This window comes from Arvicola amphibius, chromosome 15 (assembly GCF_903992535.2).
Source record: "Arvicola amphibius chromosome 15, mArvAmp1.2, whole genome shotgun sequence".
Lineage (NCBI taxonomy): Eukaryota > Metazoa > Chordata > Mammalia > Rodentia > Cricetidae > Arvicola > Arvicola amphibius.
Genome location: NC_052061.1, coordinates 31741687 through 31766115, shown reverse-complemented (window position 1 = coordinate 31766115; position 24429 = coordinate 31741687). Strand labels below are relative to the sequence as shown.

The 24429-nt window shown below is 48.2% G+C and overlaps 3 protein-coding genes across 8 annotated transcripts; 1 reads left to right on the top strand and 2 right to left on the bottom strand.

Moving 5' to 3' along the window:
* Window positions 1-406: 406 nt before the first annotated feature.
* Window positions 407-10237, bottom strand: Cog8 (component of oligomeric golgi complex 8). Of its 4 annotated transcripts, XM_038312393.1 has the most exons (6): window positions 9779-10219; window positions 7181-7388; window positions 5082-5909; window positions 4037-4205; window positions 2284-2460; window positions 448-729 (listed from the first exon to the last, which is right to left on the bottom strand). In XM_038312393.1, exons 1-6 carry the CDS (start codon window positions 10171-10173, stop codon window positions 572-574), a joined length of 1935 nt encoding a protein of 644 aa, XP_038168321.1. In that variant the 5' UTR covers window positions 10174-10219; the 3' UTR covers window positions 448-571. The 4 variants fall into 4 exon arrangements, with proteins under 4 accessions (XP_038168322.1, XP_038168320.1, XP_038168321.1 ...); XM_038312390.1 differs by lacking the exon at window positions 448-729 and having other exon boundaries at window positions 1986-2460; window positions 9779-10218; XM_038312394.2 differs by lacking the exons at window positions 2284-2460; window positions 4037-4205 and having other exon boundaries at window positions 407-729; window positions 9779-10237.
* Window positions 10238-10324: 87 nt separating this feature from the next.
* Nip7 (nucleolar pre-rRNA processing protein NIP7) lies at window positions 10325-12977 on the top strand. Its single transcript, XM_038312396.1, has 5 exons — window positions 10325-10521; window positions 10634-10720; window positions 10816-10954; window positions 11645-11785; window positions 11968-12977. The coding sequence occupies exons 1-5, from the start codon at window positions 10466-10468 to the stop codon at window positions 12085-12087; spliced, it is 543 nt and encodes a 180-aa protein (XP_038168324.1). The 5' UTR covers window positions 10325-10465; the 3' UTR covers window positions 12088-12977.
* Window positions 12978-14633: 1656 nt separating this feature from the next.
* Window positions 14634-19709, bottom strand: Tmed6 (transmembrane p24 trafficking protein 6). 3 transcript variants are annotated; one of them, XM_038313212.1, is made up of 4 exons: window positions 19452-19709; window positions 17682-17808; window positions 16814-16962; window positions 14634-14924 (listed from the first exon to the last, which is right to left on the bottom strand). In XM_038313212.1, the coding sequence occupies exons 1-4, from the start codon at window positions 19662-19664 to the stop codon at window positions 14697-14699; spliced, it is 717 nt and encodes a 238-aa protein (XP_038169140.1). In that variant the 5' UTR covers window positions 19665-19709; the 3' UTR covers window positions 14634-14696. The 3 variants fall into 3 exon arrangements, with proteins under 3 accessions (XP_038169140.1, XP_038169141.1, XP_038169142.1); XM_038313213.1 differs by having other exon boundaries at window positions 17682-17802; XM_038313214.1 differs by having other exon boundaries at window positions 17682-17745.
* Window positions 19710-24429: the final 4720 nt, after the last annotated feature.

Below are 24429 nucleotides of genomic sequence, written 5' to 3'. Positions count from 1 at the left end.
ATGCTGTGTGACACAGATCACAATAGAGGCACGTGTATACACTGTAAAGGAATTGTTCTAACCTCCAAAAACTGCTATTATTCCTCTATATTTTACCTTCCTCGTGCCAGGAATCAAACCTACATCTCTACATTAAGTACTATTGTACCCATGAGCTTTATATGCCCCAGCTCTAAGTGTTCTATCTTGAAAACCTGTTTTCTTTGCTGATTGAAAGTGGCTGATAGAAGTTTTGGTCTTTTAGATCTTAATTGTGTGTGTGTGTGTGTTTTGTGTAGTTATTTGTACTGAGAATGTTTGCCTGCCCAATTCTGTTCATGCAAAATTGTCAGGGAATACCCACTCCTTCAAGGGTATATTTCTACCCATGCTGTAACATACTCTGTCGAAATCTGCTTTCAGGACAAGCATTTCTATAATCTTCCTTTATCTCAATCCAGCACACACTGGCAGTCCACTGTTTACTGTTAGATTGGAACCAATTCCAAGTTGAAGCACAAAAAGATGTGCCCGTCTTAACCCGAAGTGTCTGCACGCCGATTTTCCAGACCCTCGGGCAGTCAAGAGGGATTCAGTCATTGACCTCCACCCAGTGGAGGTTGGTAAATGTCCCACTGTCCATTTTGTCAATGAACAAGCAGCCCTGCAAATGATCCATCTCGTGCTGGATGATTCGGGCTGTCCACCCACTTGCTGACCACACCACCGGCTCTCCTCTGGGGTCCAGTCCTGCAAAGAAAGTTACAGGCTGGCTGAGGTGAGGCTCTTCCCAATGTGCTTAACCTCCTGTCTCTATTTCCTAATTCCTGCCCTGGTTATGCCTATTTATATTCTATCTACAGAGGCAGCATCCGAAAGTGAATATGGACAAATGCCAACTTTTTTATTCAGCCTGATTCCCAGCTCTACTACAGGACAAGGATAAGAAACCCCCTCCTCAAAGCTTTCTCGGGTGCTATGTATCAAAGATACTTCAGCTTGGCACAGTAGCAGATAATAACCACATTCTATAAGACAACGTGGACAGGCATGGAATGGTTTGTTGCTCTAGCTGGATAAAGCTGGATCCCGCTTTCTTAGACAAGCCCACCATGACATGTAAACTAGGAAAAACGTACACATTTATATGGGAATCTATATACACACCTATGAGAGAGGAGAGACAGATACAGGCAGATTCCCTATCTAAGTCTCCCCGGCTGGCACCCTGCGTTCCATCTACGCGGGTTTTGCCCTGCTCTTCAGGAGTCCTTGTCATCAGGACTTCGGGAATCCTGAGTTCCCTGTTCTCTCGGGTCCGGCTAAGTAGAGCACGGCCACCCCGCCGCCCCCGTCCCCTGCACCTGAGATCTGCACAGCCTGGAAGCGAGGCACACACGCCAGGAAACCGGCAACGCTCTCGCAGCCCTCGGGGAAGGTGACCAGGCGGTTGTCCAGCACCCTCAGGCTGGGGTTCACCAGCACTCGAAGCGGGAAGGGCTCCATCTGACGCAGCTCGCGCAGGCGCGGTGAGAAGGTGCGGAAGAGCGCGTCGGGGAACTCGAGCGCCAACACTTGCAGCGGCACCCCCAGCTGCGGCGCACTCAGACCCAGGCAGCGCCGCCGTCGCATCACCTGCACCAGCCGCCCCACGAGCCGCTGCAGCTCCGGCCCCGCCAGCTGCGCGGGTTCCACCGGGGCCGCCACAGTGCGCAGCACTGGGTCCCCGACCTGGCACACGCGCGAGTATGGCGGCTGCGGTGCGCCCCATACGAGGCGCCTCAGGTACCGCCAGTAGGAGCGCGTGCGCGCGGGGCCCTCTAGGCCGGCCGACGAGCTGCAGCTCCGCACCCCGCCCAAAGGGACCCGCGCCGCTACCAGCAGCCCACCCAGCAGCCCCATGGCGCCGAAACCGCCGCGACCCGTCCTCCAGCTAGCGCCAGGGACGCCGGGAAGCGTAGTTCCCGCGCGACTTCTGGGACCAGTCATCGGAGACAGCAGCCAGGTGGCGGTAGTCGGTCGGCTTTATTAAAGCTCCCATATACCATAGTGCCCCGCGATATCCTAGGCAAAGCAGTCTCAGCCTCCACACGAGCGGCGACCTTCCCTCTCCAGATGCCGCGGGCAGCGCTGTGTCTTTAGTCCTGCTCCCCAGCCTGGATGCAGGGAACACTGCCTATGGTTCCTCATTGGGTGGCTGGGCGGGCAGCGGCTCCCCCTCCACTGGCCCCCCAGGCAGAGGTTCCTCTGGTTCTCCCTTCTCTGACTCGCCCTCGGGGGCCGCTGAAGTAACTGGTTCCAGGCCAGGCTGCTCCGCAGAAAGCTCTTGAGCTGGGGCCACGAGGTCGGGCACAAGCTCCTGGCCATCTAGACAGAAGACTGTCTCTCTCTTAGGCAGGATAAACGCGAGAGGCTCCTGGATAGCGCTGATGTTCACATGCCCAAGGTTTCCGTGCTTGGAGAGCTGGGTGGGTGAAATGCCTAACCCAGATGGTAGGAAAAATGAAACGGCAAATAAGTTATTAAATTCAACGCAGAGACCATGGTGGGGGCGCTTAGGGTAAAGAACTGACACAATACATATTCCAATACTGCGAGAACATACTTGTAATATATTAAGACTGTTTTGTTACACTGGAGCCCCACGGTAAGGGTGGTTGGAGCAGGAGCCAAGAGCCATTAGAGTCCTGGGATAGACACCAAGAGAAAGGGCTTGTGGAGAACAGCCACCCTTAGACAAGGTCATCACTGACCCCGCTGCCTGAGGAGGAGCTGTGTCTCCCCTCAGTCCTACTCCATAAGAGATCTGTAACTGAGGGAGTTTTGTTTTTGTTTTTGTTTTTTTACTGGTCTTATTTTTTGAGACAGGGTCTCTCTATATAGCAATGGCTCTCCCGGAATTCACTAGACCAGGCAGGCCTCCAAATCACAAAGATCCACCTGCCTCCTGTCTCCCAAATCCTGGGATTACAGGCCTGTGCCACCAAGCCCAATGAGACACAGAAAAAAAAATTTTGGTTTTTTTTTTTTTTCTAGCCAGAGTTTCTTTCTGGGTAGCCCTGGCTGTGCCGGAACTGACTCTGTAGACCAAGTTGGTCCCAAAGTTAGATCCACCTGCCTCTGCACCATTTCTCTAGGAGGTGGAGGTATGCAGACTAGGAGTTTAAGGTCATCCTCCAATACACAGCAAGGGCTACAGGAGACTCTTGTCTAAAAAAACAAACAAAAAACAACAAAACCACTTCTCTGAATATTTTATATAAAGGTAAGCACACAATAGGTGGTCCTTTTGTGACTGGCTTCTTCCGCTTGCCCTGATAATCCACATAGTGTATGATTCCATTTCTATAAAATGTTCAGAAACGACAGATCAACAGCAAAAGTTTGTCAGGTACAACTGAAGAGTGTCTACCAATGGGATCTTAGAGTGACAGACTTCTAAAACAGGTGCTGGTAACGGCTAACCCACCTTTGTGTGTTTTCAGAAAGGCACTGACTCATGCACACAACACTTATGTAACTAAATGCCTGTAAAGCAATTTAAAACTTCATACTCTCAAGACAGAAGTGGTGTGTGTCTGTGACCCCAACCCCTGGATGGGAGAGGCAGAATGACCAGAAGTTCAAGAATGACTTTAACTACATAGCAAATTCAAGGCCAGCTACATGACTTAAATTAAAAATATTCACATACTCATACCCACACACAGACTTTACATCAATACATAATTAAAAATAATAAAAATAGGCTAGGTGGTGGTGGCACACACCTTTAATCCAAGCCATTCAGAAGGATCTCTGAGTTTGAGGCCAGTCTGGTATACAGACTGAATTCCAGGACATCCAGGGCTACATATGAGACCCTGTCTGAAAACAACCAAAAACAACAATTATAATAAAATCATAGAAGAAAACCAGAGCTAGGTGTCATGGTTCATGCCTTTAATCCCACTCTGGAGAGACAGAGGAAGACAGATCTCTGAGTTCCAGGTCAGCCTGGGCTACACAGATCCTGTAACAAAAGGTAAAAAATTTAAAAATCTTTCCTTTTTCTTACCTAGAGTCTGGGCTATCTGAGCTGGCGGGAACAGGACTTGAAGACAGCGGTTCAGATACGGAACAAGGTCTTCCAGGAAGGCAGTGCAGAACTGGACGAAGATTTCAAGCTCCCCACTGCTGAACGCAGCCTCTTCAGCACGATGGAATGCCAGGATTGTTTTGGTTACCTACAAGACAAGAATGACAACCTCAGAGAAGTCTGCTGCTGCTGACGGTATGGACAGCACAAACGTGCAGCATGAAGAAAGGTCTTTCACAGCGGGGTGGTGGGGGAGCACTCAGGAGGAAGAGGCAGGTTGATCTCTGTGGGTTCAAGACCAGCCTGGTCTACAGAGCGAGTTTCAGGACAGCTAAGGCTACACAAAGAAACCCTGTCTTGAAAAACCAAAAAATAAAAAAGGAAGTTAATCATTCTCAACACTACATTTCATTGCTATCTTGTTCAAATTCAGCACTGGGTCAACAGTGACACTATTGTGTCACATCACTGGTGGATTGATGACCCAACTTGTTACGTTCTAGTATGGCTCCCAGTTCCAGTAGAGAAACATCATGAAATAATACAGGGGAGATGCTCTCCTGTTCCCTGAGGAAGAAACAGCCATGAGCTATCTATGGTAGATAGCCTCTAGAAACTGAGTTCTGTAACTTTTCCAATGGCATGGGGTGACACCGGACAACTGGAATGAACTCCTGATGGAGCCAGAGAACTAACTCCAGCAGACACCTGGACCCAGCTAATGCCTCGAATACGGCCTGTGAGACCCTGAGCAGAGGACCCAGTGGGCCTGGATGCCTGGCTCACAGATACTGTTTTAAGCTGCTGAGTTAACGGGAATCTGGTTGAATGACTGCCACAGGTACTCTACCTCATAGCTTCTTCCAGGATCATCCCCACAGAGTCATCATGCTCTATCAGAAAACCATTAAGACCACACTGAACTTCTCCAATCAGCAGGCACCATGCTTATATGGACTGGTTTAACACAAAAGCCTGGCTGGCTGTTAACAAAGGCAGACCAAGGTAGAAGAAAATCACCCACCTTGGCAAGGGCATCCTCCAGGGCCCGAGTCACATCCTGTGCTAGGGCCACAGGGCAGCAGAGACGCAGATCGTTGAAAGCAACCAAAATGTTGTTGAGGAAGCAGGCAAGCGGCGGGAAGTCTAGGAGTACCATGGGTGGCTGCAGGGTCCCGGGTTGTGTGGTCGGCACCGCAGCAGGCATGTTACTGCTGCCCAGGATGGCTGCAGCTGAGATGAGGGTGTACGAAGTCATTTCATCCTGGAATTTCTCTACTGCTTCCTCAACTGCTTTCTGGAAAGAGTTGAGTGCCACTCTCTGGAAAACAGGAGCCAACTGGCCCCGGAAATCAGCCCCCACCCGGCTGAAGGACAGCCCAAAGTACATGCACTGGCCCAGCAGAGAATCCAAGCGCCCTCCTATACCCCGGCAAAGATCAGTCTCTAGCACTTGCAGGAACTGTGAGATTTTCTGCAGCACCCAGCCATGGAAGATGGCACCCTCATTCACGGTGTTCTCTCCCATGGCAGATGGCAGCAAGGGGTCCTCATCCGAGAAGATGGCACGGTACTGAGTGATGATATCAAAGAGGTGGACCCGGCAGGCCTCAATGGTTTTTGTGATATGGAAATAAGGATCATCATTAGGAATGGCAGTCAGGATGGAGCGAAGCCAAGCATCCCGGGCCTGAAGAAACTTCACCCTCAGCTCAGCCTCAGTGAAGACATCCATGCGCCGGAGATAGCCAATGACACGCAGGCAGGCTGGGAGCTGGATGTTGGTCCTCAGTTGCTGGATCAGCTGGCTCAGCATCAGCTGCATGGACTGGCGCACTTCATTCACGATGCTCTGACAACAGACACTGGGTCACACACTGGGAAAAGAACTCTGAGACCCATCCTGCTAACCTGGACTCCAGGGGCCAACATTCTTACGGCTTTCCCAGCAAATAGTGGATTTCTAAAGCTTACACCTGCAGGTTTACAGACATCTGCTTGCATAACTCTCTTGCTCAGAAATCCTCCTACGATTTCCCATTGCAATCAACAAACTACCAACTAGTCATCATGACCTCCAGGCCCTGCCTGATGCTCCAGCATTTCTCATTATAGTCTAGGGAGAGCGCTGGTTTGGGATTCCTCAAACACTCCAGTTTCTTTCCACCTCGCCCTATCTGCTTCTCCTCCTTGCTGCTGTCTCCCTCGATCTTCAAGCCCTGGGTCTTTCTCACCCTGACCATGCTGGCAAAGCAGCACCCCAACAACCTTTCCCAGCTCTTTACCCTAGTCCCCAACACAGTTTATTTATTTATTTTCTGAGACAAGGCAAGCTGGCCTCAACGTCACTAAATAGCTAAAGATGGCCTTGAAGGGTTGATCCTCTTGCCTCCACCTCCCAGGGGCTGGGTTTATAGGCATACCCCCACCATGCTTGCCTGGCTTTCTCTGGCTTATTTCCTCAGATGTTTACCAATATCTGCAATACTAGTTTTTACATTTATTTATTTTTCTTTAACATGCATTGGTGTTTGCCATGGCTATCGGGCCCCTAGGAACTGGAGTTACAGTTGTGGACTGTCATGTGGGTGCTGGGAAATGAACTCGGGTCCTCTAGAAGAGCAATCAGTGCTCTTAACCCCTGAGCTATCTCTCCAGCCCCTGCAATATTATTATTTGTTAATTATCAGACTTCACTAGAATAGAAATTTCGTGGGAGCCATGGCCTTAACTTTGTTCACCTGGTAATCCTGCTACCTGAGGCAGTGTCTGGCACATAAGCAATATGATCTTTGGCCAGGCGGTGGTGCACGCCTGAAATCCCACTACTAGGGAGACAGAAGCAGGCAGATCTCTGTGAGTTTGAGGTTAGCCTAGTCTGTAGAGTGAGTTCCAGGATAGCCAAGGCTACACAAAAGACAAAACACTGAACAAAAACAATAAAACCAAAACAACAACAGAAAAGATCCTTGAATGAGTGAGCCAATATCTTCTGTTCAGTTTACCTGGCTGGCAGAAATTGATAGGAAATATGCAAAGGTTTCTACTTTTAAGCTTAGTCACAAGCACAGAACTAATAATTACGAGACGTCAGCTTGAGGGCCCTCTGGGCCAGCTGGCTACCTGGATGACAGGGATGGTGGAGTATTTCCTTTCTAGTCGGCGAACGTAGGCGGCAAGCTCCAGGGCCTCTTCGTAATAGCTGTTTCGGACACAGGTGTCCATAAGCTGGGGAATCTCTAAAATCTCCAGGATTTCTGTGTGCCGGTTTAGAGTCAGGGTGTTCATCCGGCGGTTAGAGCTGATCTCCTCGGCCTCCTTCACAAAGTTCCTAGAACCCATTAAGAAAATGTATTTCCTCACTGTTTTGCACAGTAGTTACCAAGCATTTATTGGACATTGGGCTCAATAGTCCGCCTGGTTTATTTAAAATCTTCCCACAGGGCTGGGTGTGGTGATGTACACCTCGATTCCAGCCTTCCAGAGGCTGAGGCTGAAAGAGTTCATGGCTCTTTTTCTACATAGTGACTCTCAGGCTAGCCAGGGTTACAGTTAAAACCCTGTTTAAGAATCCTCATCTCAAACCTATAACTCCTATTATAATTCAAGAAACTTTTTTGAGACAGGGTTTCTGTTCATAGCCCTGGCTGTCCTGGAACTCTTTCTGTAGGCCAGGCTGGCCTCAAACTCACAGAGATCTGCCTCCCTCTGCCCTACGAGTGCTGGGATTAATGACATGACACCACCAGCTGGCTAAAGAAATATTTTTTTTAATACTTTATTTTTGTACCTTGTTGCAAAGGTGTCAGATCCCCTGGAACTGGAGTTACAGACAGTTGTGAGCTGCCATGTGGGTGCTGGGAGTTGAACCTGGGTCCTCTGGAAGAGCGGCCAGTGCTCTTTTTTTTTTAAAAAAAAATATTTATTTATTTATTATGTATACAGTATTCTGTCTGTGTGTATGCCTGCACACCAGAAGAGGGCACCAGACCCCATTACAGATGGTTGTGAGCCACCATGTGGTTGCTGGGAATTGAACTCAGGACCTTTGGAAGAGCAGGCAATGCTCTTAACCACTGTGCCATCTCTCCAGCCCCTTGAAGAAACTTTTCAAGACCGCATCATCAATTGATGACTTACGAAGTCATCGAGATGGCTCAGTGGGTAAAGGTGCCTGTGCCAGGCACCCTGTCGACCTGAGTTTAATCCCTAGATCCCACATAATGGAAGAAGAGCTGTTTTCTGACTTCCACATGCACGTGGTGGCACCCATCTCCCTCCATGGCTTGTAGATCTGGATGGCTGCAAGGATGGCCACATTTGGGGCTGAACTGCTCTAGGCCCATGAAGAACTAAGGCAAGGCAAGGCACCTGGGCTCTCTGGACCTGTCTCTTCGTTGGTTAAATAGTAAGAAGACCCCTCACAAAGGCATGAAAGTTAGAGACAGGTAAGATGGCATGGATGGGGCCGGGTGGCAGCAGAGGTGCACCCCTTTAATCTGAGCACTCAGGAGGCAGAGGCAGGCAGATCTGAGTCTGAGGCCACCCTGGTCTACAGGGGGATTTCGGGACAGCGAGGGTTACACAGAGAAACCCTGTCTTGGGAGGGGTGGGGGGTAGACATTCATGAAGTACTCAGGACCTGACAAAAGCAAATGTATAAAAAGAGTAAACAATTTCCTTACTGGCTGTTGGGGCTGTAGAGCTGGCTCAGCAAGCACTGCTCTTGCAGGGACTCAGGCTCAGGTCCCCACACATACCACCCCAGTGCCAAGGATCTGACACCCCTTCTGGCATCCTTGGGCACATATGGTGCTCAAACATACGTGCAGGCAAAACACTCATACACATATTTTTAATAGCTATTAATATTTTCTCAACAGAGCCCTAACTAGCCTACAAGCCACACTCTTGCTGAGTCCCTCAGGTCTTCATGTGATGAGCTGCTGTTCGGCCTTTATTCTTTCTCTTTGGCTTTCTCCACTTCTCTATGGTAACTCTAGAAATTGGCTTGTAAGTCCTGAATCTCTTTTCAGGCACAGAGGGTATATAAGGCTGGATAACTAAGGGTATAAGAGCGGGAACCTACGAAGCAGTATAGCTCAAAAAGAAAATGTTTTTTACGACCTATAATGTTCCCAAATAGGATTTCCATGTCAGCCTCATTATCAATGGAAGTTTCAAAGCAGATAGCCTCCAACCCAACCTGTTGAATATTCCTAATTATAAAGATGCATATATAGTAAGCAGACGTTTATAGTGTTTTATATATATATAGTTATTTATATATATATAGGTAGTTATATATATATATATAGTTATATATAGTATGCCGGGCCCAATGTGTTGATACAATGTCTAGACACGTAGCTCAGGATGGCCTGAACTCAATACTCAGACTTGGACTTCAAGACCTTGCGCTTCAAGTGCTGGAATCACAGTTTGTGTCAACAAGACGGGCTGAATTTTTATTATTATTTAATACAACAGCCTATGAGGGAGTGGTGGACTCCTGGCTTCCAATTCTGACTTGGAAACTTACTAGCTGTGTTCTCGGACAAGTCAGTTCACTTCGACGTCCTCGTCTGTAAAGTTAACAACGACGGTACCTACCTAGGTGGCTGTGGTGAAATTTAAGTGGGTTAATAAGGCGACAGGGAGAGAGCTGTGCGCATCCTGTCAGCTACAGATATGGGCCTCTCAGCATTAGGCCAGCCGCACCTGCAGCTCTGCTGAAAGCTGGGCAGACGGTCGAGCAGGTGACCGAGGGACGTCTCCACGTCGCCAAAGAGACGGTGGATGCGCTCGGTGCATTCGGCACCGCGAATGAACGTCTTGTAATTGGCGAAGGCCAGGTCGCGCGTCTGCTGCAGCAGCTGGGCCCTCTCCTCCGCCAAGCGCTCGGGCTCCCGTCGCAGCCGGTCCAGCCCCGAGCCGCTCAGCTCCCGGAGGTAGCGGCCCACGTCCGGCCGCTCACGCCACTGGGCCTCGGGGAAGCGGTCGCGGAAGAGCGACGCCAGAAGTCCCTCATCTTCCACCTCCCCCAGCGCGGCTGCTGTGGCCGTCGCCATGGCCGAAGGAGGTGCGGAGGACTGGAGAGTCACAGCAGTCGCCATCTTACCAGCCAGCCAGCTAGCCACACGGTCACTTCCTCTCCAGACCCGGGAGGGCGCTGGTTTCGCGCCTGGAACCGGAAACGGTTGGGAAACAGTTCCTTTCTCTATAGTTCCGCCACCCAAGCCAGCTTTCCGGTCCCCGGAGGTCCACCGAGGTAGGTGGCACTAGCACAGAGAACACGTGGCACAGGGCTAGAAAGGCACGCTTTGGTGTTGCCAGGAAGCCGGGTAAGGTGACTTCCGTTTCCGTCTCTCCGGGCACGAGGATCCCGGGAGCCGGGCTAGCAGGAAAATGCGGCCCTTGACAGAAGAAGAGACCCGAGTGATGTTTGAAAAGATCGCGAAATAGTAGGCACCCGAGAGGCGGACGAGGGGCGGGCGTGCGGGGAGCGGGGAGCGGGGACGCGGCCCTGGGGCGGGACGGTCCCGGCGCAACCTCCAGTCTCCTTTCTGCCCTCAGCATCGGGGAGAATCTGCAGCTCCTGGTGGACAGGCCCGACGGCACCTACTGTTTCCGACTGCACAACGACCGCGTGTACTATGTGAGGTGAGGTGGGGCTTGGCGCGCACCGTGTAACCGGGCTGGAGGCTCGCGTCCGTCGGTGGCCGTCACCCAGGCACCTTCCTCCCTCGTCCTTGTAGTGAGATGATCCTGAAGCTGGCCGCCAACATCTCCGGGGAGAAGCTGGTTTCACTGGGGACGTGTTTTGGAAAGTTTACCAAGACCCACAAGTTCCGGTTGCACGTTACAGCGCTCGATTACCTTGCACCCTATGCCAAGGTATGTGGAGCTGGTCTACTTTCTGCCATCGGGGATGGAGTCGAGGAGGACGGCTAGGTCAGCACAGACTCATTTACATGGAGTTCCTGCCAGTGTCAGCTCCAGATGCTTGTAGGTATTGCTGCTTGGGTATGCTTAGGAAGGGATGTGGACCTAAGGATGCCGCGTGGCTGCATAGCCTAGAAACTTGTAGGGAAACAGACCTCCACAGTATCAGCCAGTGAGCAGAGAGCAGAAGTGGCTGTAATAAGAAGGATCCTGGGGGGGGGGGGGGAGGAGCTAGAGAGATGGCTCAGAGGTTAAGAGCATTGCCTGCTCTTCCAAAGGTCCTGAGTTCAATTCCCACATGGTGACTCACAACCATCTGTAATGGGGTCTGGTGCCCTCTTCTGGCCCGCAGGCACACACACAGACAGAATATCGTATACATAATAAATATTTGTTAAAAAGGATCCTGGGGTCCAAAAAAAGAAACTGTTAAGCTGTCTGTCATGTAAATTATAGTGTTGAGATGTAGAGTTGAGGAAGGAACTCCAAGGCAAAAAGTTTAGGGTCCAAACAGTTTAAAGGGAACGTGTCTGTTTGTCCGTTTGTTCAACCCGCTCCTCTCCTTTAACACAGAAGCAGCAGCTACTCTCACTACAGGGTAGAGCTAGCGTTTTTGTCTCTTTGTTTTTAACCCTCTTTCAGTATAAAGTGTGGATAAAGCCTGGAGCAGAGCAGTCCTTCCTGTATGGAAACCACGTGTTGAAATCCGGTCTGGGCCGAATCACTGAAAACACTTCTCAGTACCAGGGAGTGGTGGTTTACTCCATGGCGGACATTCCTTTGGTGAGTAGAGACGGGAGCATTTTGGTAGGGGTGTTGCTTCAGTCCGCGCACCTGTGAGAGTTACCTCTCAGCATCCTCAGCATCTCAGAGATACAGCTGTTTTAATAAAGCTTTTTGTTTGATTTCTTTTTTTTTTTTTTTTTTTTTTTTAAGTGAGTGAATTGGTGTCTGTTCAATTCCAGGGTTTCGGGGTAGCAGCAAAGTCTACTCAAGACTGCAGGAAGGTGGACCCCATGGCGGTTGTGGTGTTCCATCAAGCAGACGCTGGGGAGTATGTGCGGCATGAGGAGACACTGACTTAGGATGGTCAAAGGACTTAGCTTTGTTTCCTGTGTGCAGACATCATCATGTTAGATTTGGACAGCACTGATATATGCAACTTGGATTCTTACTCAATGGAAATGGCTAAAAATAGGGTTCCAGGCCCACTTTGACTACTTGGCAAGTTCAAGGCTAGCCTGGACTACGTGGTGAGACCCTGTCACAAAACTGAAAACAAACAAACCAAAAGCTGTTGTGCATTGAGTAAATAGTGTCTCTTCTCCATCTGCATCACCTTTAAATCAACAGACTTGTTCTGGTAGCGAGTTCTAAGTCACTGCACTAACGGCAGGAGCCTTTATTGTTATCTGTGATAACCCTTTTGCAGGCTAGTAAGAGCATCTTGGACTTTTTATTAGCATCTTAAAGATAGAAGCAGTCATATAAGAATAGTAGGCTCTGCTGTGATCTTACAGATGGGATTTAGTAAAAAGAATAGAAGTGGTTCAGCTATTTTTCTTTGTGGTAAGCGGTGTGTGGTGTGGAAGATCCTGCACTCCAGCCTCGATTCTGCTGCCTGCCGGTTGTGTGGTAATGGACAAGTCGCTCCACTTAGACACGCTTCATTTTCTTCCTTTGTTAAAAGGGGGGAAAGGCCATGAAACTATTGAGTGTGGTTGTACACACCTTTAATTCCAGCATTGTGGAGGCAGAGGCAGATGGATCTCTATGGATTCAAGGTTAGCCTGTTCTGCGTAGGGAGTTCCTGACCAGCCTAAAAAACAAACTCAAACCCCACAAAACTGGAAAAACATCTTTAATCGTCAGTGTAACAGTCGTATTCGGAATTAAAAATAATGATTGTAAAGCTTCTTGCATAGGATCTGGCAAATAGTTTTGGAATAAATACTTAAATATATTTTTAAAAGAATTTTAGATTTATTTTTTGTGTATGAATGTTTTGTTTGCATGTACGTGTGTGTATGTATGTGCCTCATGACATGGAGGCCAGAAGAGGGTCTTGGATTCCCTGGAACTATAATTACAGATGTATGTGAGCTGCTGTGGGGGTGCTTAGAATCAAATTGGGTTTTTCCCAGAGCGGCCCGTGCTCTTACACCATTGAACAGTCTCTCCGACCGCCATTTTAAAAAACTATGTGAGCCAGGCATGATGGCGCACACCTTTGCTCCCAGCACTCAGGAGACAGAGGCAGGTGGATCTCTGAGTTCAAGGCCAATCAGTAGTCTATAGTGAGTTCCAGGACAGCTAGGGCTATGTAGAGAAACCCTGTCTCAAAACAGAAAATGGTGTTTGTGTGAGTATATTCTACTTGGATACTAGTATCCTCAGAGGCCAGTCTTTGGAGTTAAAGGCAGTTGTAAGCTGCCATATGTTGGTGTGTTAGAAACCAAATTCCCGTCCTCTGAAAGAGATGGCTCTTAACTGCAGAGCCACCTTCCCTGCCTGTGTTGAAACATTTTTGTTATTTTTAATTGAAACAGGGTCTCACTGTGTATTTGAACTCAGAGAGAACCATCTACCTTTGAAGTGCTGGAATTAAATGGGTGAATACTACAGTGGGCTCAGAACATTTTTTTCTTTTTTTGAAATGATTTGTCTGTAGCCCTGGCTGTCCTAGAAGTTGCTCTGTAGACCAGGCTGGCCTCGAACTCACAGAGATCCACCTACCTCTGCCTCCTGAGTGCTGGAATTAAAGGCGTGCACCGCTAACACCCAGCATCTTTATGTTTTTGAGCCAGGGTCTCACATTGTATCTAAGTTGGTCTGAAACACTAAGTCGTCAGGCAGTCTGTCTTAGCCTCTCAAGCGGTGGTCTTGTAGGTCGGTGTCACCGCACCTAGTTTCCAAAGGTAACCGCCTTTAAAATATTTTCGACCACGGGAAGGCACTGTAGGGCCCGCAGGGTAGCTCAGTGGGTAGACTGGTAGAATGATGGGGCATGTGCCACCAAGTCTGATGCTGAGTCCAGTCCCTAGGACAAGGTAGGAGGGAATGCTGACCGTCACGGTCCTATCCGATGGATGAAAAACTCCTTAAAGCCGCTCAGCAAAGCTCTGCTTCGTCCCATCAGCTCCCTCTGAGAGCTTTCTAACGTATTTTGAGATACAGTCTTGAACTGTTGAGGCTGATCTTAGTGCTTCCACCTCTGGGATGCTAGGGTGCACACCTGTGTGCCCCACTCATTCATCTGGTGCTAGGATCAAAGCCAAAGCCGTTGCCCGCAAAGCAGGGCCCCTGTCGACTGAGCTCTGCCTTCCGAACCCCCTGCCAGGGCTTCCATTACCTTCTAAGTGGAGTCTGAAGATGAGGGCACAGCTGTGTAGAGGCTGCTATTTTCCAGTGGGGGTGGTGTACACACCTTGGCAGACGCAAGTGAACCTCTTGAGTTTGAGGCTAGCTGGATCTCCACAGTAATTTCTAGGCCAGTCAAGGCTACATACTGAAACTGTCTCAAAAACTGGTATTTCATTTTAGCACATAATATGTATTTTAGAATAATCAGCATCAGAACTCACTTTTTTATTAACACTTGCATTTATTAATGAACACAAATAGGATTTAAGTTGATTTTTTTTCCCCTCCAAAAAAACTGATTGGACCAAAGATTTGGCAAAGATGCCGTAGATCAGCATCTCAGCTTTGTGTCAGCAGTGGAGCCAGAGAAAAGACGTTTCAAGAAATACAGCTGAAGGACCCCAGAAAGAACAATAACGAGGCTCTGGGCTGCGGACCACCAGTTCACGTAGGTGTAGGTGGACTGAAGAAGGAGAAAGTCAGCCACTTTCCTCATCCTGGCAAAGTTGTAGAAGCGCCACACGTGGAAAATATGGATCTCTACCCTTCGTGTACTGTCCTGTGGGAAAGGAGGAAAGCTGCTTTGGCTGCTGCTGGGCCTCTCCTGACTAAGCTAACTTACTTAAGTCATGGTACTCACGACTCTGACATACATAAGGCTCTAGAACTCGGCAGGCAGAGGCAGGTAGATCTCTGCGAGTTCCTGGCAAGTTCCAGGGCAGCCAGAGCTGTTACACAGAGAAACCCTATCTTGAAAAACCCAGCTGGGCAGTGGTGGTGCATGCCTTTAATCCCAGCACTCAGGAGGCAGAGACAGGTGGATCTCTGAGTTCGAGGCCAGCCTGGTCTACAGAATGAGTTCTAGGACAGGTTCCAAAGCTACAGAGAAATTGGGCAAACAAAACAAAACAAAACCCAAAATGGTACTTTGGCTGTATTTGAAAATTTTTGCTGAGGTAGTTTTAAAGTTGGGAGGTATGCATGGGGCCTTAGGCTGTACCTAGGAGGAAGAAGGATTTCCTAGTATCCAGTAGTATCCAGAAAACTCAGGACCCACAGAGTCTTGCACATTTTAGGTAAACCCTATTTCTATCTTATTTAATTAATTAATTTTGTTTTTATTTTGGTTTTTTAAGACAGGGTTTCTTTGTATAGCCCTGGCTGTCCTGGAACTTGCTCTGTAGACCAGGCTGGCCTTGAACTCAGAGATCCATCTGCCTCTGCCTCAGCCTCCTTAAAAACTTACAAGGAGTTTTTAAGAAAAAGATGGCTTCCCCACACACACCTTTCTTCACCGTGTGGTGCTGGTGCTTGTACCTGCCAGGCAAGGGCTAGCTAGCACTGGTTACATCCCCAGCTCCAAGCAAAGGATCTGAGTAGACATTTTCTCAAAGGCCTACAAAATGGTTAATAAGCATATGAAGAGATGTTGGATTTTTTTAAATTAACCAAAGCAGGGCAGTGGTGGTACATACCCTTAATTTCAGCACTAGGGAGGCAGAGGCAGATGAATCTCTGAGTTCAAGGCCCACATGGTCTACAAAGCAAGTTCTGGGACAGCCAGAGATATTACATAGAGAAACCCTGTCTCGAAAATAAATAAGTAAATAAATAAATAATCAAGCTGGGCATGGTGGCACTTGCCTTTAATCTCAGCACTAGCACTAAAGAGACAGATGAATGTCTGTGAGTTCAAGGCAATCAAGGAAGCATAGTAAGGACTTGTCTCAAACAAAGAAAAACCATGCTACATGCAAGCCACCACAACACCACATGTATGATTCTGTTTCCATAAAACTTCAAACTGAAAGCCTATAGGAACAGTTTAATAGTTAGTTGTTGGGCCTAATGAGTCCTGGCCTTCAGCTGCTCTTCCCTGCTAGAACCTTCTAATTGAAGTTACTAGAAGCTGTGCGTAGTTTAGAGGATCAGAGGATGGGATTTTCACCTGTTGACCATTGACTGCAGTGTATTTAAGTCTACATGGTGTTAATAAAGAGGGCTTTTGGTATCAGTGTTTAAAGGTCTGCATGTCGGTCTGTCTCTGCGTGTGTATTTCTCAACCTCCAGCCCCTTGCCCAAAGCTCGCGAACTGGGTTCTAGCGCACAGAACACAGTCACAGGGGCGCCGGGCGGGGCAAATAGTGACTCTAGCGCTGAGAGATTCTGGAGGGAATGGGGCAGTCAGGATGTGTCTAGAGTTTCTTTCGGGGACATAGATTGTTCTGCTTTAGGTACTAGGTGTAGCTGCACAACCTTGAGAGCACGTGTTAAAACAGGCAGTGGCTCGATGGATGCCAGCCATTGTTTGCCCAGGCCTTCCTTGGCACCAAACAGGAGCTCCATGCTGCATGCCGCTGCACTGAAGGATTCGGCTCCCCTTGCCTATCTCGTTTCTATCATGAGTCATCGTCGTTCAGGCGGACCCATGGATGTCAATCCCGTTACCTCGATCGCGTCCAGAGTGTCATTCAGCTGCCTCCTTTGGCTCTGTTTGTGATCCATTTCAAGGCCCTCGTAGAAGACTCCGAGGTTGAGGTACACTTGCACAGAACTGAAGCGACTCTGGTCATTTCTTAGACAAAGCCGATAGAACCCTGTGGGAATTCCTGGATCTCATTATCACAGGTTAGGTGTCCCACCGTCTGAAGGCTCCCTAGACATATTGTTCACCAGTTTGTTTTTTGTTGTTGTAGATTTTTCTTGGAGGGGGGGTGTTTCGAGACAGGATTTTGCTGTGTAGCCCTGGCGGTCCTGGAACTCACTCTGTAGACCAGGCTGGCCTCAAACTCAGAGATCCACCTGCTTCTGCTTCCAAAGTGCTGGGATTAAAGGCCTGTGCCACCACTGCGCAACTTGTTTTATGCTTTTAATTTGAGGCAGGCTCTCACTATGTAGTTCAGCCTGGCCTTGAACCCAGAATTCTCATGCCTCAGCCTTTGCAACACTGGGATAAGTCACTTGCTACTACTTTTAGTTTGTTCCCTGGTTTCAAAATTACTACTGTAACATCTGTTTAGAAGTTAATAGAACCATTTTTGACACAAAGGGAACTGTTCTTGTTTTTGGTTTTGTTGTTGTTGTTGTTGCTTATTTACTTATTTATTTATTTAATTTGAGACGGGGTTTCTCTGTAGCTTTGGAGCCTTTCGTGGAACTAACTCCTGTAGACCAGGCTGGTCTCGAACTCACAGAGATCCCCCGACCCTGCTTCCTGAGTGCTGTGATCAAAGGTGTGGGTCACCACTGCCTGACCCTTATTTCTCAGTTCCATAGACTTCTGATTACTATCATAGCCTGGGGAATGGATACACACCTGTCTCTTGTGTGGCGAAGTTAATCTGGCCCCGGACATCCTGGGAAGTGTCAATAAGGAAGCCCTGTGGCGTATGTACGGTGGCAGCAATGTGATGGTCATGAGACATCCCGAGTGTGCGCTGAACCTTCCGTCACCATTTAAAAAAAAAAAAAAAAAAAAAAAAAGGACCCTGCTCCATCACTCAGACACCAGCAACATGGTAGGACTGATGCACCCTGGGGTCAGCACAGCAGCTCGCACAGATGGTCCCCCCTCCCCTCCCAGCCCTTTTCAGCTGCCTCCATGATGTTGCTGTGGACCCACATCAACGCCGAGCGCTCTGCTGTGTCACACACAGAAGGCGGGATAGAGTCACCCAAGCGATTCCCCAGCTGAGGGAGAAAGCAAGCCTCTGCCACACGGGTATGGATCAGTGCCACACTCCTGGAGTTCCTGGCTGAAGTTGGGGTGATTGAGCTACCTGGGGTGACTGGGATTTGGTGTTTGCTGCTTGAGAGTCCCCTCCCCAAAGCAAGCAGTACCCTCAGACACTTATCCTCAGTAAGCTTAACAGTAGCTCTGGTCTAGCGTAGCACAGATCGTAAAAGTCCGGTAAATTAGGCCAGCTGGGGTGATGTACACCTTAAATCCCGGCATTCAGGAGGCAGAGGCAGGCAGACCTCTGAGTTCAAGGCCAACCTGGTCTACAGAGCTAGTTCCAGGACAGCGAGGGCTACGCAGAGAAACCCTGTCTTGAGAAATAAGACTGGTAAGTTAACTTTGGAGTAAGAGCAGTAGAGTTCACTACTGTGTAAATCAGTCTTAGGAAGTTATGGCTGGGTGTGGTGGCGCATGCTTTGGGAAATGCAGGAACCTTGCACCAGAGAACATGGTTACAGCTCAGTAGAGCGCTTGCCTAGCATGCGCTCAGTATCTAGGGTGTGCTGCTATGCACCTGTAGTCCTAGCTCTGGGAAGGAGGAGGCGGGATCTCAAGTGTGAGGCCACCTCCTTAACTGTATCCTGGGCTACATGAGACCCTGTCTTCCCCGAGAGCCTCCACAACTTAAAAAAAAAGTACCTCTAACTTTAATATTAACCTCAGAATCCTTAGATGGCATAGCTCCTTTGGGTGTACTTGCCCAAGGCATGGGTACCTTCCTAAAAGAAATAGATGGCTCGGCAGTTAAGAGCACTGGCTGCTCTTCTGGGGGTCCTGAGTTCAATTCCCAAAAACCACATGGTGGCTCCCAACCATCTCTAGTGGGATCTGATGCCCTCTCCTGGCATAAAGGTGTGCATGTACATAGAGCACTCATTAAATAAATGCATCTAAAAATAAGTAGAATTGTCTGGTTGCATAGGCAAGCTTTGAGCTGGTTATTCTCAGGTTTGAGGATTAACAGGCAGGAAGAGCTGATGTTGCCCCTCCCCCCTGCATTGATTGAAGTGGTTTCATTTGAAATCTATTACGTGACTCTTTGATCTAACTCTGCTGCAAATATAACTATTTTAGAAGGTATTGACTCTCTCGTCGCCTCAAATCAGAGGAAAAGTGACAGCTGTCTCCTGAAGAAGCATGGGCTTGTCCCTTAGATTTGCTCACATGTCTGTAGCTGCCAGTTCTAGACCAACCCATATGCTCTAGCTCCTGTTGCTGGCTATTCATCCGACTCTCATCCAGAGCTGCCCTCTAACTGATGGTCCATTGATTCACAAGCGGCAACCACAGCATCCCACATGACCTGACTCTCTTTAAAAAACGGTATGGCCGGAAGCCTCCACGCACCTCATAGCTGAAGTAGAAGTAACCCATCTGTTCGGCAAATTGCCAGAAACATTCTGTGTCTCCTGGATGGATCATGATGGCAAAGTCATGTTGTTCAGCTTCACGGAGGAGTGGTTGCTTCTCAGAGCCCACTAGGATACCTGCTTCCTGGCTCTTAGCAGATGTCACCAGGCTCATAGCCACCAGCCCAGCCACACAGAGCAAAGCGAACATACCGATTCCTGTGGATTCTTCTGCAGGTGAGCTGTTCACAGCCCTGTGGGAAGCTTAGACAGCAGCTGGCTAATCATTAACCCCACGAGTCACAGGACCAATTTCAGGGCGATCATAGATATTCTGCAATACAGGTTACCCCCCCCCCCCGCCCCCCGCCACATCTTGGCTCACAGATAGATTTTACTTTCACCTGAAGAAAGTGGCTTGCCAGATCTACTTAATGAGTTCTAGAACACTGTATTGGAAGAGAGCTTTCCATCCATTTCTTTGTGCTGTTTTCTCAGGTTTTGCTTCTTGTAGATTAAATATCCGACAAGTTAATTTATAGCCATTGTGCATACTGACAAAAGCTGGCTGAGATGAAGTTTCGCATATCAAATGGCCAGGTGCCACTTACTGTCTTCTCAACACTAGGGTGGTATCTGGCCCACAGATTTTGTGGCCTAGGGCAAAGCACAGCACATATGTGTGTACCCAAAGTGTTTTTCTCAACATTTGGGGGTGGGGTGCAGGGGTCTCCTATGTAGACCAGACTGCTTTTTAAAGATGTTTATATATATGGGTGTTATGTCTAGATGTATACCTGCACACCAGAAGAGGGCATTAGATCTCATGGGACTACAGTTATAGAAGGCTGTAAGCCTCCATTTGGGTTCAATTCTCACCTCCAGTAGAGCAGCCGGTGCTTTCTTTTTTTAAAAAAAATATTTATTTATTTATTATGTATACAATATTCTGTCTGTGTGTATGCCTGCAGGCTAGAAGAGGGCACCAGACCCCATTACAGATGGTTGTGAGCTACCATGTGGTTGCTGGGAATTGAACTCAGGACTTTTGGAAGAGCAGGCAATGCTCTTAAATTCTGAGCTATCTCTCCAGCCCCCCCGATGCTCTTTCTTTAGGAAAAAAAAATAATTTATTTTTACTTTTATGTGCCGCATTGGTGTGTTGTCTGCATGTGTGTATAAGGGTGACATATTCCCCGGAACTGCAGTTACAGTTGTGAGCTGCCATGTGGGTGCTGAGGATTGAACCCCGGTCCTGTGGAAGAGCAGGGAGTGGTCTTAACCACTGCTCTCTCCAATACCCAGACTAGTCTTGAACTTCAAGATCTACCTGCTTCTGAGTGCTGAGATTAAGACGCATGTCACCACACCCAGCTACATAAAAGTTTTAATATATGAAGAAGAGCTGGCTAGTTTTATGTCAACTTGACACAAGCTATGCTCATTTGAGGGACCCTCGATTGAGAAAATGTCACTATATAATCAGGCTACAGACAAGCCTGGAGGACATTTCTTAATTAGTGATTGATGGAGGAGGGCCCAGTCCACAGCCTCTGCATCAGTGCCTGCCTCCAGGATCCTGCACTGCTTGAGCTCCTGTTCTACTTCCTGAAGATGAACTGTGCTGTGGAGGAATAAACCAAAATAAACCCTTCCCTCCCCGAGTTTACTCTTGGTCATGGTGTTCACAGAAACCCAGATCAAGACAGTAACAAGAAGGTGGTCTACCCCTCCAGAGGTCTCCTGCTGCTGACTTCCACCTGCTGGTCTATCTAAAGCTCTCCAAAACCCTCTGAAAGATGGGCAATGGTGGCGCACGCCTTTAATCCTAGCACTCGGGAGGCAGACAGGGAGATCTCTGTGAGTTTGAGGCCAGCCTGGTCTAAAAGAGCTAGTTCCAGGACAGCTAGGAGTGTTATACAGAGAAACCCTAGCTTAAAAAACAACAAAACAAAACAAAACAAAAAAACCCAAGAAAGATAATCTTGTTTAAACCTTCTCTTCTTCAGCACCCACAGGGAGGGAAAGGCTGTCCAAAATCTACTTTAATACCATTATATATTCCAACCCTAAAAGTATTACGTATCCTAATCTTCAATCTCTCACTGATTCTGTGACAGGCACCAAGCTCAAAATGTTGCCAACATTTTCTCTCATCCCCACAGCAGCACTACAGTTAATACTGTCATCTGCTACACTGGAGTTGAGGGCAGTGACACAAACCTGGAGAGTCATGGCCTCACAGGAACAACTGGCGTAGCTGGAGTCCTTATGTTCTGAGACAGTTTCTCAAGCTGTTCGTTCCCAAATTCTGACATCTGTAACTTGGGGGCAGGTGAAATAGGATCCCACAGTGTGCCCCACGATGGCCTAGCATTTATAATGCCCTGCTGCCACAACCTCCCAAGTACTGGAATCTTAGATGGGTACTGCCCAGCTTCTTAATGTTTTTATTTCAGGGAGTGATTTTAAGTGTTGCACTTACAAAACAGTTGGTGGCACTGTTTGAGTAGGTTTTTTTTTTAAAGATTTATTTATGTATACAATATCTTGCCTCCATGTATGCCCACACACCAGAGGAGGGCGCCAGATCTCATTACAGATGGTTATGAGCCATCGTGTGGTCGTTGGGAATTGAACTCAGGACCTCTGGAAGAGCAGCCAGTGCTCTTAACCACTGAGCCATCTCTCCAGCCCTGTTTGGGTAGGTTTATGAGATGGTGTAGCCCTGCTAGAGGAAGTATGTCACTACAGATGAGCCTTCTCTAGTTTTTTTTCTTTTTTTCTTGAAAGTGGGTCTATCCTCGAACTTGCTCTGTAGACCAGGATGGCCTCTTAACTTAAACTTAAAGATCTGGCCGGGCGGTGGTGGCGCACGCCTTTAATCCCAGCACTCGGGAGGCAGAGGCAGGCGGATCTCTGTGAGTTCGAGACCAGCCTGGTCTACAAGAGCTAGTTCCAGGACAGGCTCCAAAGCCACAGAGAAACCCTGTCTCGAAAAACCAAAAAAAAAAAAAAAAAAAAACTTAAAGATCTGCCTGTCTCTGCCTCCCGAGTACTGGGATCAAAGGATTATGCCCGGCTCTCTCTGCTTTGCAGTTCACGGTAAGTCCTCAGCTTCTACTCTGGCTGACACACCTGCTGATTGCTGCAATACCTGCCTGCCATGATGGAGTTTTTTGTTTTGTTTTTTGAGACAGGGTTTTTCTGTGTAGCCCTGGCTGTCCTAGAACTCAACTCACTCTGTGGACCAGGCTGGCCTGAAACTCATCCTAATGATATGGAATAATCCTCTTGTGCATCATAAAGATTTGCCATTGGAATTGGCTTAATAAATCACTGATTGGCCAGTAGCCGGGCAGGAAGTATAGGCAGGGTGGCCAAACTAAGAATGATGGGAAGAAGCCGGGCGGTGGTGGCGCACGCCTTTAATCCCAGCACTCGGGAGGCAGAGGCAGGCGGATCTCTGTGAGTTCGAGGCCAGCCTGGTTTACAAGAGCTAGGTCCAGGACAGGCTCTAAAAAAGCTTCAGAGAAACCCTGTCTCGAAAAACCAAAAAAAAAAAAAAAAAAAAAAAAGATGGGAAGAAGGGTAGAGTAAAAGGAGATGCTGACCAGATGAAGAAAGAGCAAGATGGGCACACTGTACAGAGAAAAGGTGCCAGCACGTAGCAGAGCGTAAATCAGAAATATGGGTTAACTTAAAATGTAAGAGCTAGTTAATAATAGGCCTGTGCTATTTGCTGAACATTTAAAATTAATATAAAGCCTCAGAGTGGTTATTAGGGAACCGGTGGGAAGGAAAGAAGCCCCCAGAGAAGGAACACATGTCTCTTGGTTACCAGTGGTCTCTCCTTTTCCTCTCAGGTGATCATTTCGGCTTTCCTCCCCACCACCTCAGTGTTCTCCCAGGACTACCTGGGAGCGTTGGCACCCAATTATACCTAGGTATCTTTTAATTGGATCTGACTGGGATTATTTGCCTCGGTGGAGAAGTTTGATGGCCAGAAGAAAATACTTAACAGTAATAAGCAGAGAGAACAGACGTCAGTTCCTCTGAAGCCAGACAGTAAGCATCTTACCACCTGGGAGGCCTGACTGCTCTGGAGCAGTTCTCCCCTGCCCCTATCCCCACAGGGTTTCTCTGTGTATCTTTGGTTGTACTGGAATTTACTGTGTAGACCACCAGGCTGGCTTTGCACTAACTGCTCTGGGGCAGTCTCTCTCTCTCTCCTCCCCAAGACTGGGTTTTAAATGGTTTTTTTTTTTTAAAGGTTTTTTTTTTTTTTTTTTTTTTTTTTTTTAAAGGGTGACAGAGTTTATCTGTAGCTTTGGAACTAGTTCTTGTAGACCAGGCTGGCCTCAAACTCACAGATCCACCTGTCTCTGACTCCTGAGTGCTGGAATTAAGGGTATGTGCTCTTAACATAATTTACAAGCAGCATTCATAGAAAAATTTACAGTTCTATAGAAAGCAAAGCAGTTGTTTCAGGAGCCCTGTGGAAACAGTGAAGTCCTGTGGACACGTGACAAATGCTAGCCAAGGTATTCTGCATCTTTAATCCATCAGTCTCACCCTACTCCCTGGGAAGAGCCTTCTAAGGATGGGATCTGAGGGCAAGAAATCAGGGGTGGAGAGAGGCCACAACTAACTACAACTACAAGGCACCGTGCCGAGCGGCTCCAGGTCTCACTGTGGCTCCTTGTGTTGGCTGGTAAGAGGGTAGGGGAATCAATGCACAGCGACAAGTTCTAGACCTGTACTTTCCATGCTTCGATTAAGCTAAAGACGAAATGGAAGCTTCCATACACCTTTAAACTTGCTTAGCATTCACTCTGAAGACAGGAAGGAGGGACGGTTTAGTCCCTAAAGTAGTACTTGGGGAAGGGACAGATTGAGAAGACACGTTCACAGCATGGCATGGCATCCAAGGCCGCGAAGTGGCTTCACAGCAGCTCAACACCACCATGCAGCAG

Bases quoted from the DNA above. Each gene is read 5' to 3' on its own strand.
- Cog8 (XM_038312393.1), bottom strand. From the start codon at position 10,173: ATGGCGACTGCTGTGACTCTCCAGTCCTCCGCACCTCCTTCGGCCATG. The intron at 5,910-7,180 runs GTAGCCAGCTGG...GTCTGTTGTCAG, and splicing joins CCACCATCCCTGTCATCCAG to AGCATCGTGAATGAAGTGCG. The intron at 4,206-5,081 runs GTGGGTGATTTT...CTTGTCTTGTAG, and splicing joins TGGAGGATGCCCTTGCCAAG to GTAACCAAAACAATCCTGGC.
- Nip7 (XM_038312396.1), top strand. From the start codon at position 10,466: ATGCGGCCCTTGACAGAAGAAGAGACCCGAGTGATGTTTGAAAAGATC. The intron at 10,955-11,644 runs GTATGTGGAGCT...ACCCTCTTTCAG, and splicing joins ACCTTGCACCCTATGCCAAG to TATAAAGTGTGGATAAAGCC. The intron at 11,786-11,967 runs GTGAGTAGAGAC...GTTCAATTCCAG, and splicing joins CCATGGCGGACATTCCTTTG to GGTTTCGGGGTAGCAGCAAA.
- Tmed6 (XM_038313212.1), bottom strand. From the start codon at position 19,664: ATGTTCGCTTTGCTCTGTGTGGCTGGGCTGGTGGCTATGAGCCTGGTG. The intron at 16,963-17,681 runs GTGTGTATCCAT...GAATTCCCACAG, and splicing joins CTTCGCCACACAAGAGACAG to GGTTCTATCGGCTTTGTCTA. The intron at 14,925-16,813 runs GTAACGGGATTG...CCTTTCCCACAG, and splicing joins ACACTCTGGACGCGATCGAG to GACAGTACACGAAGGGTAGA.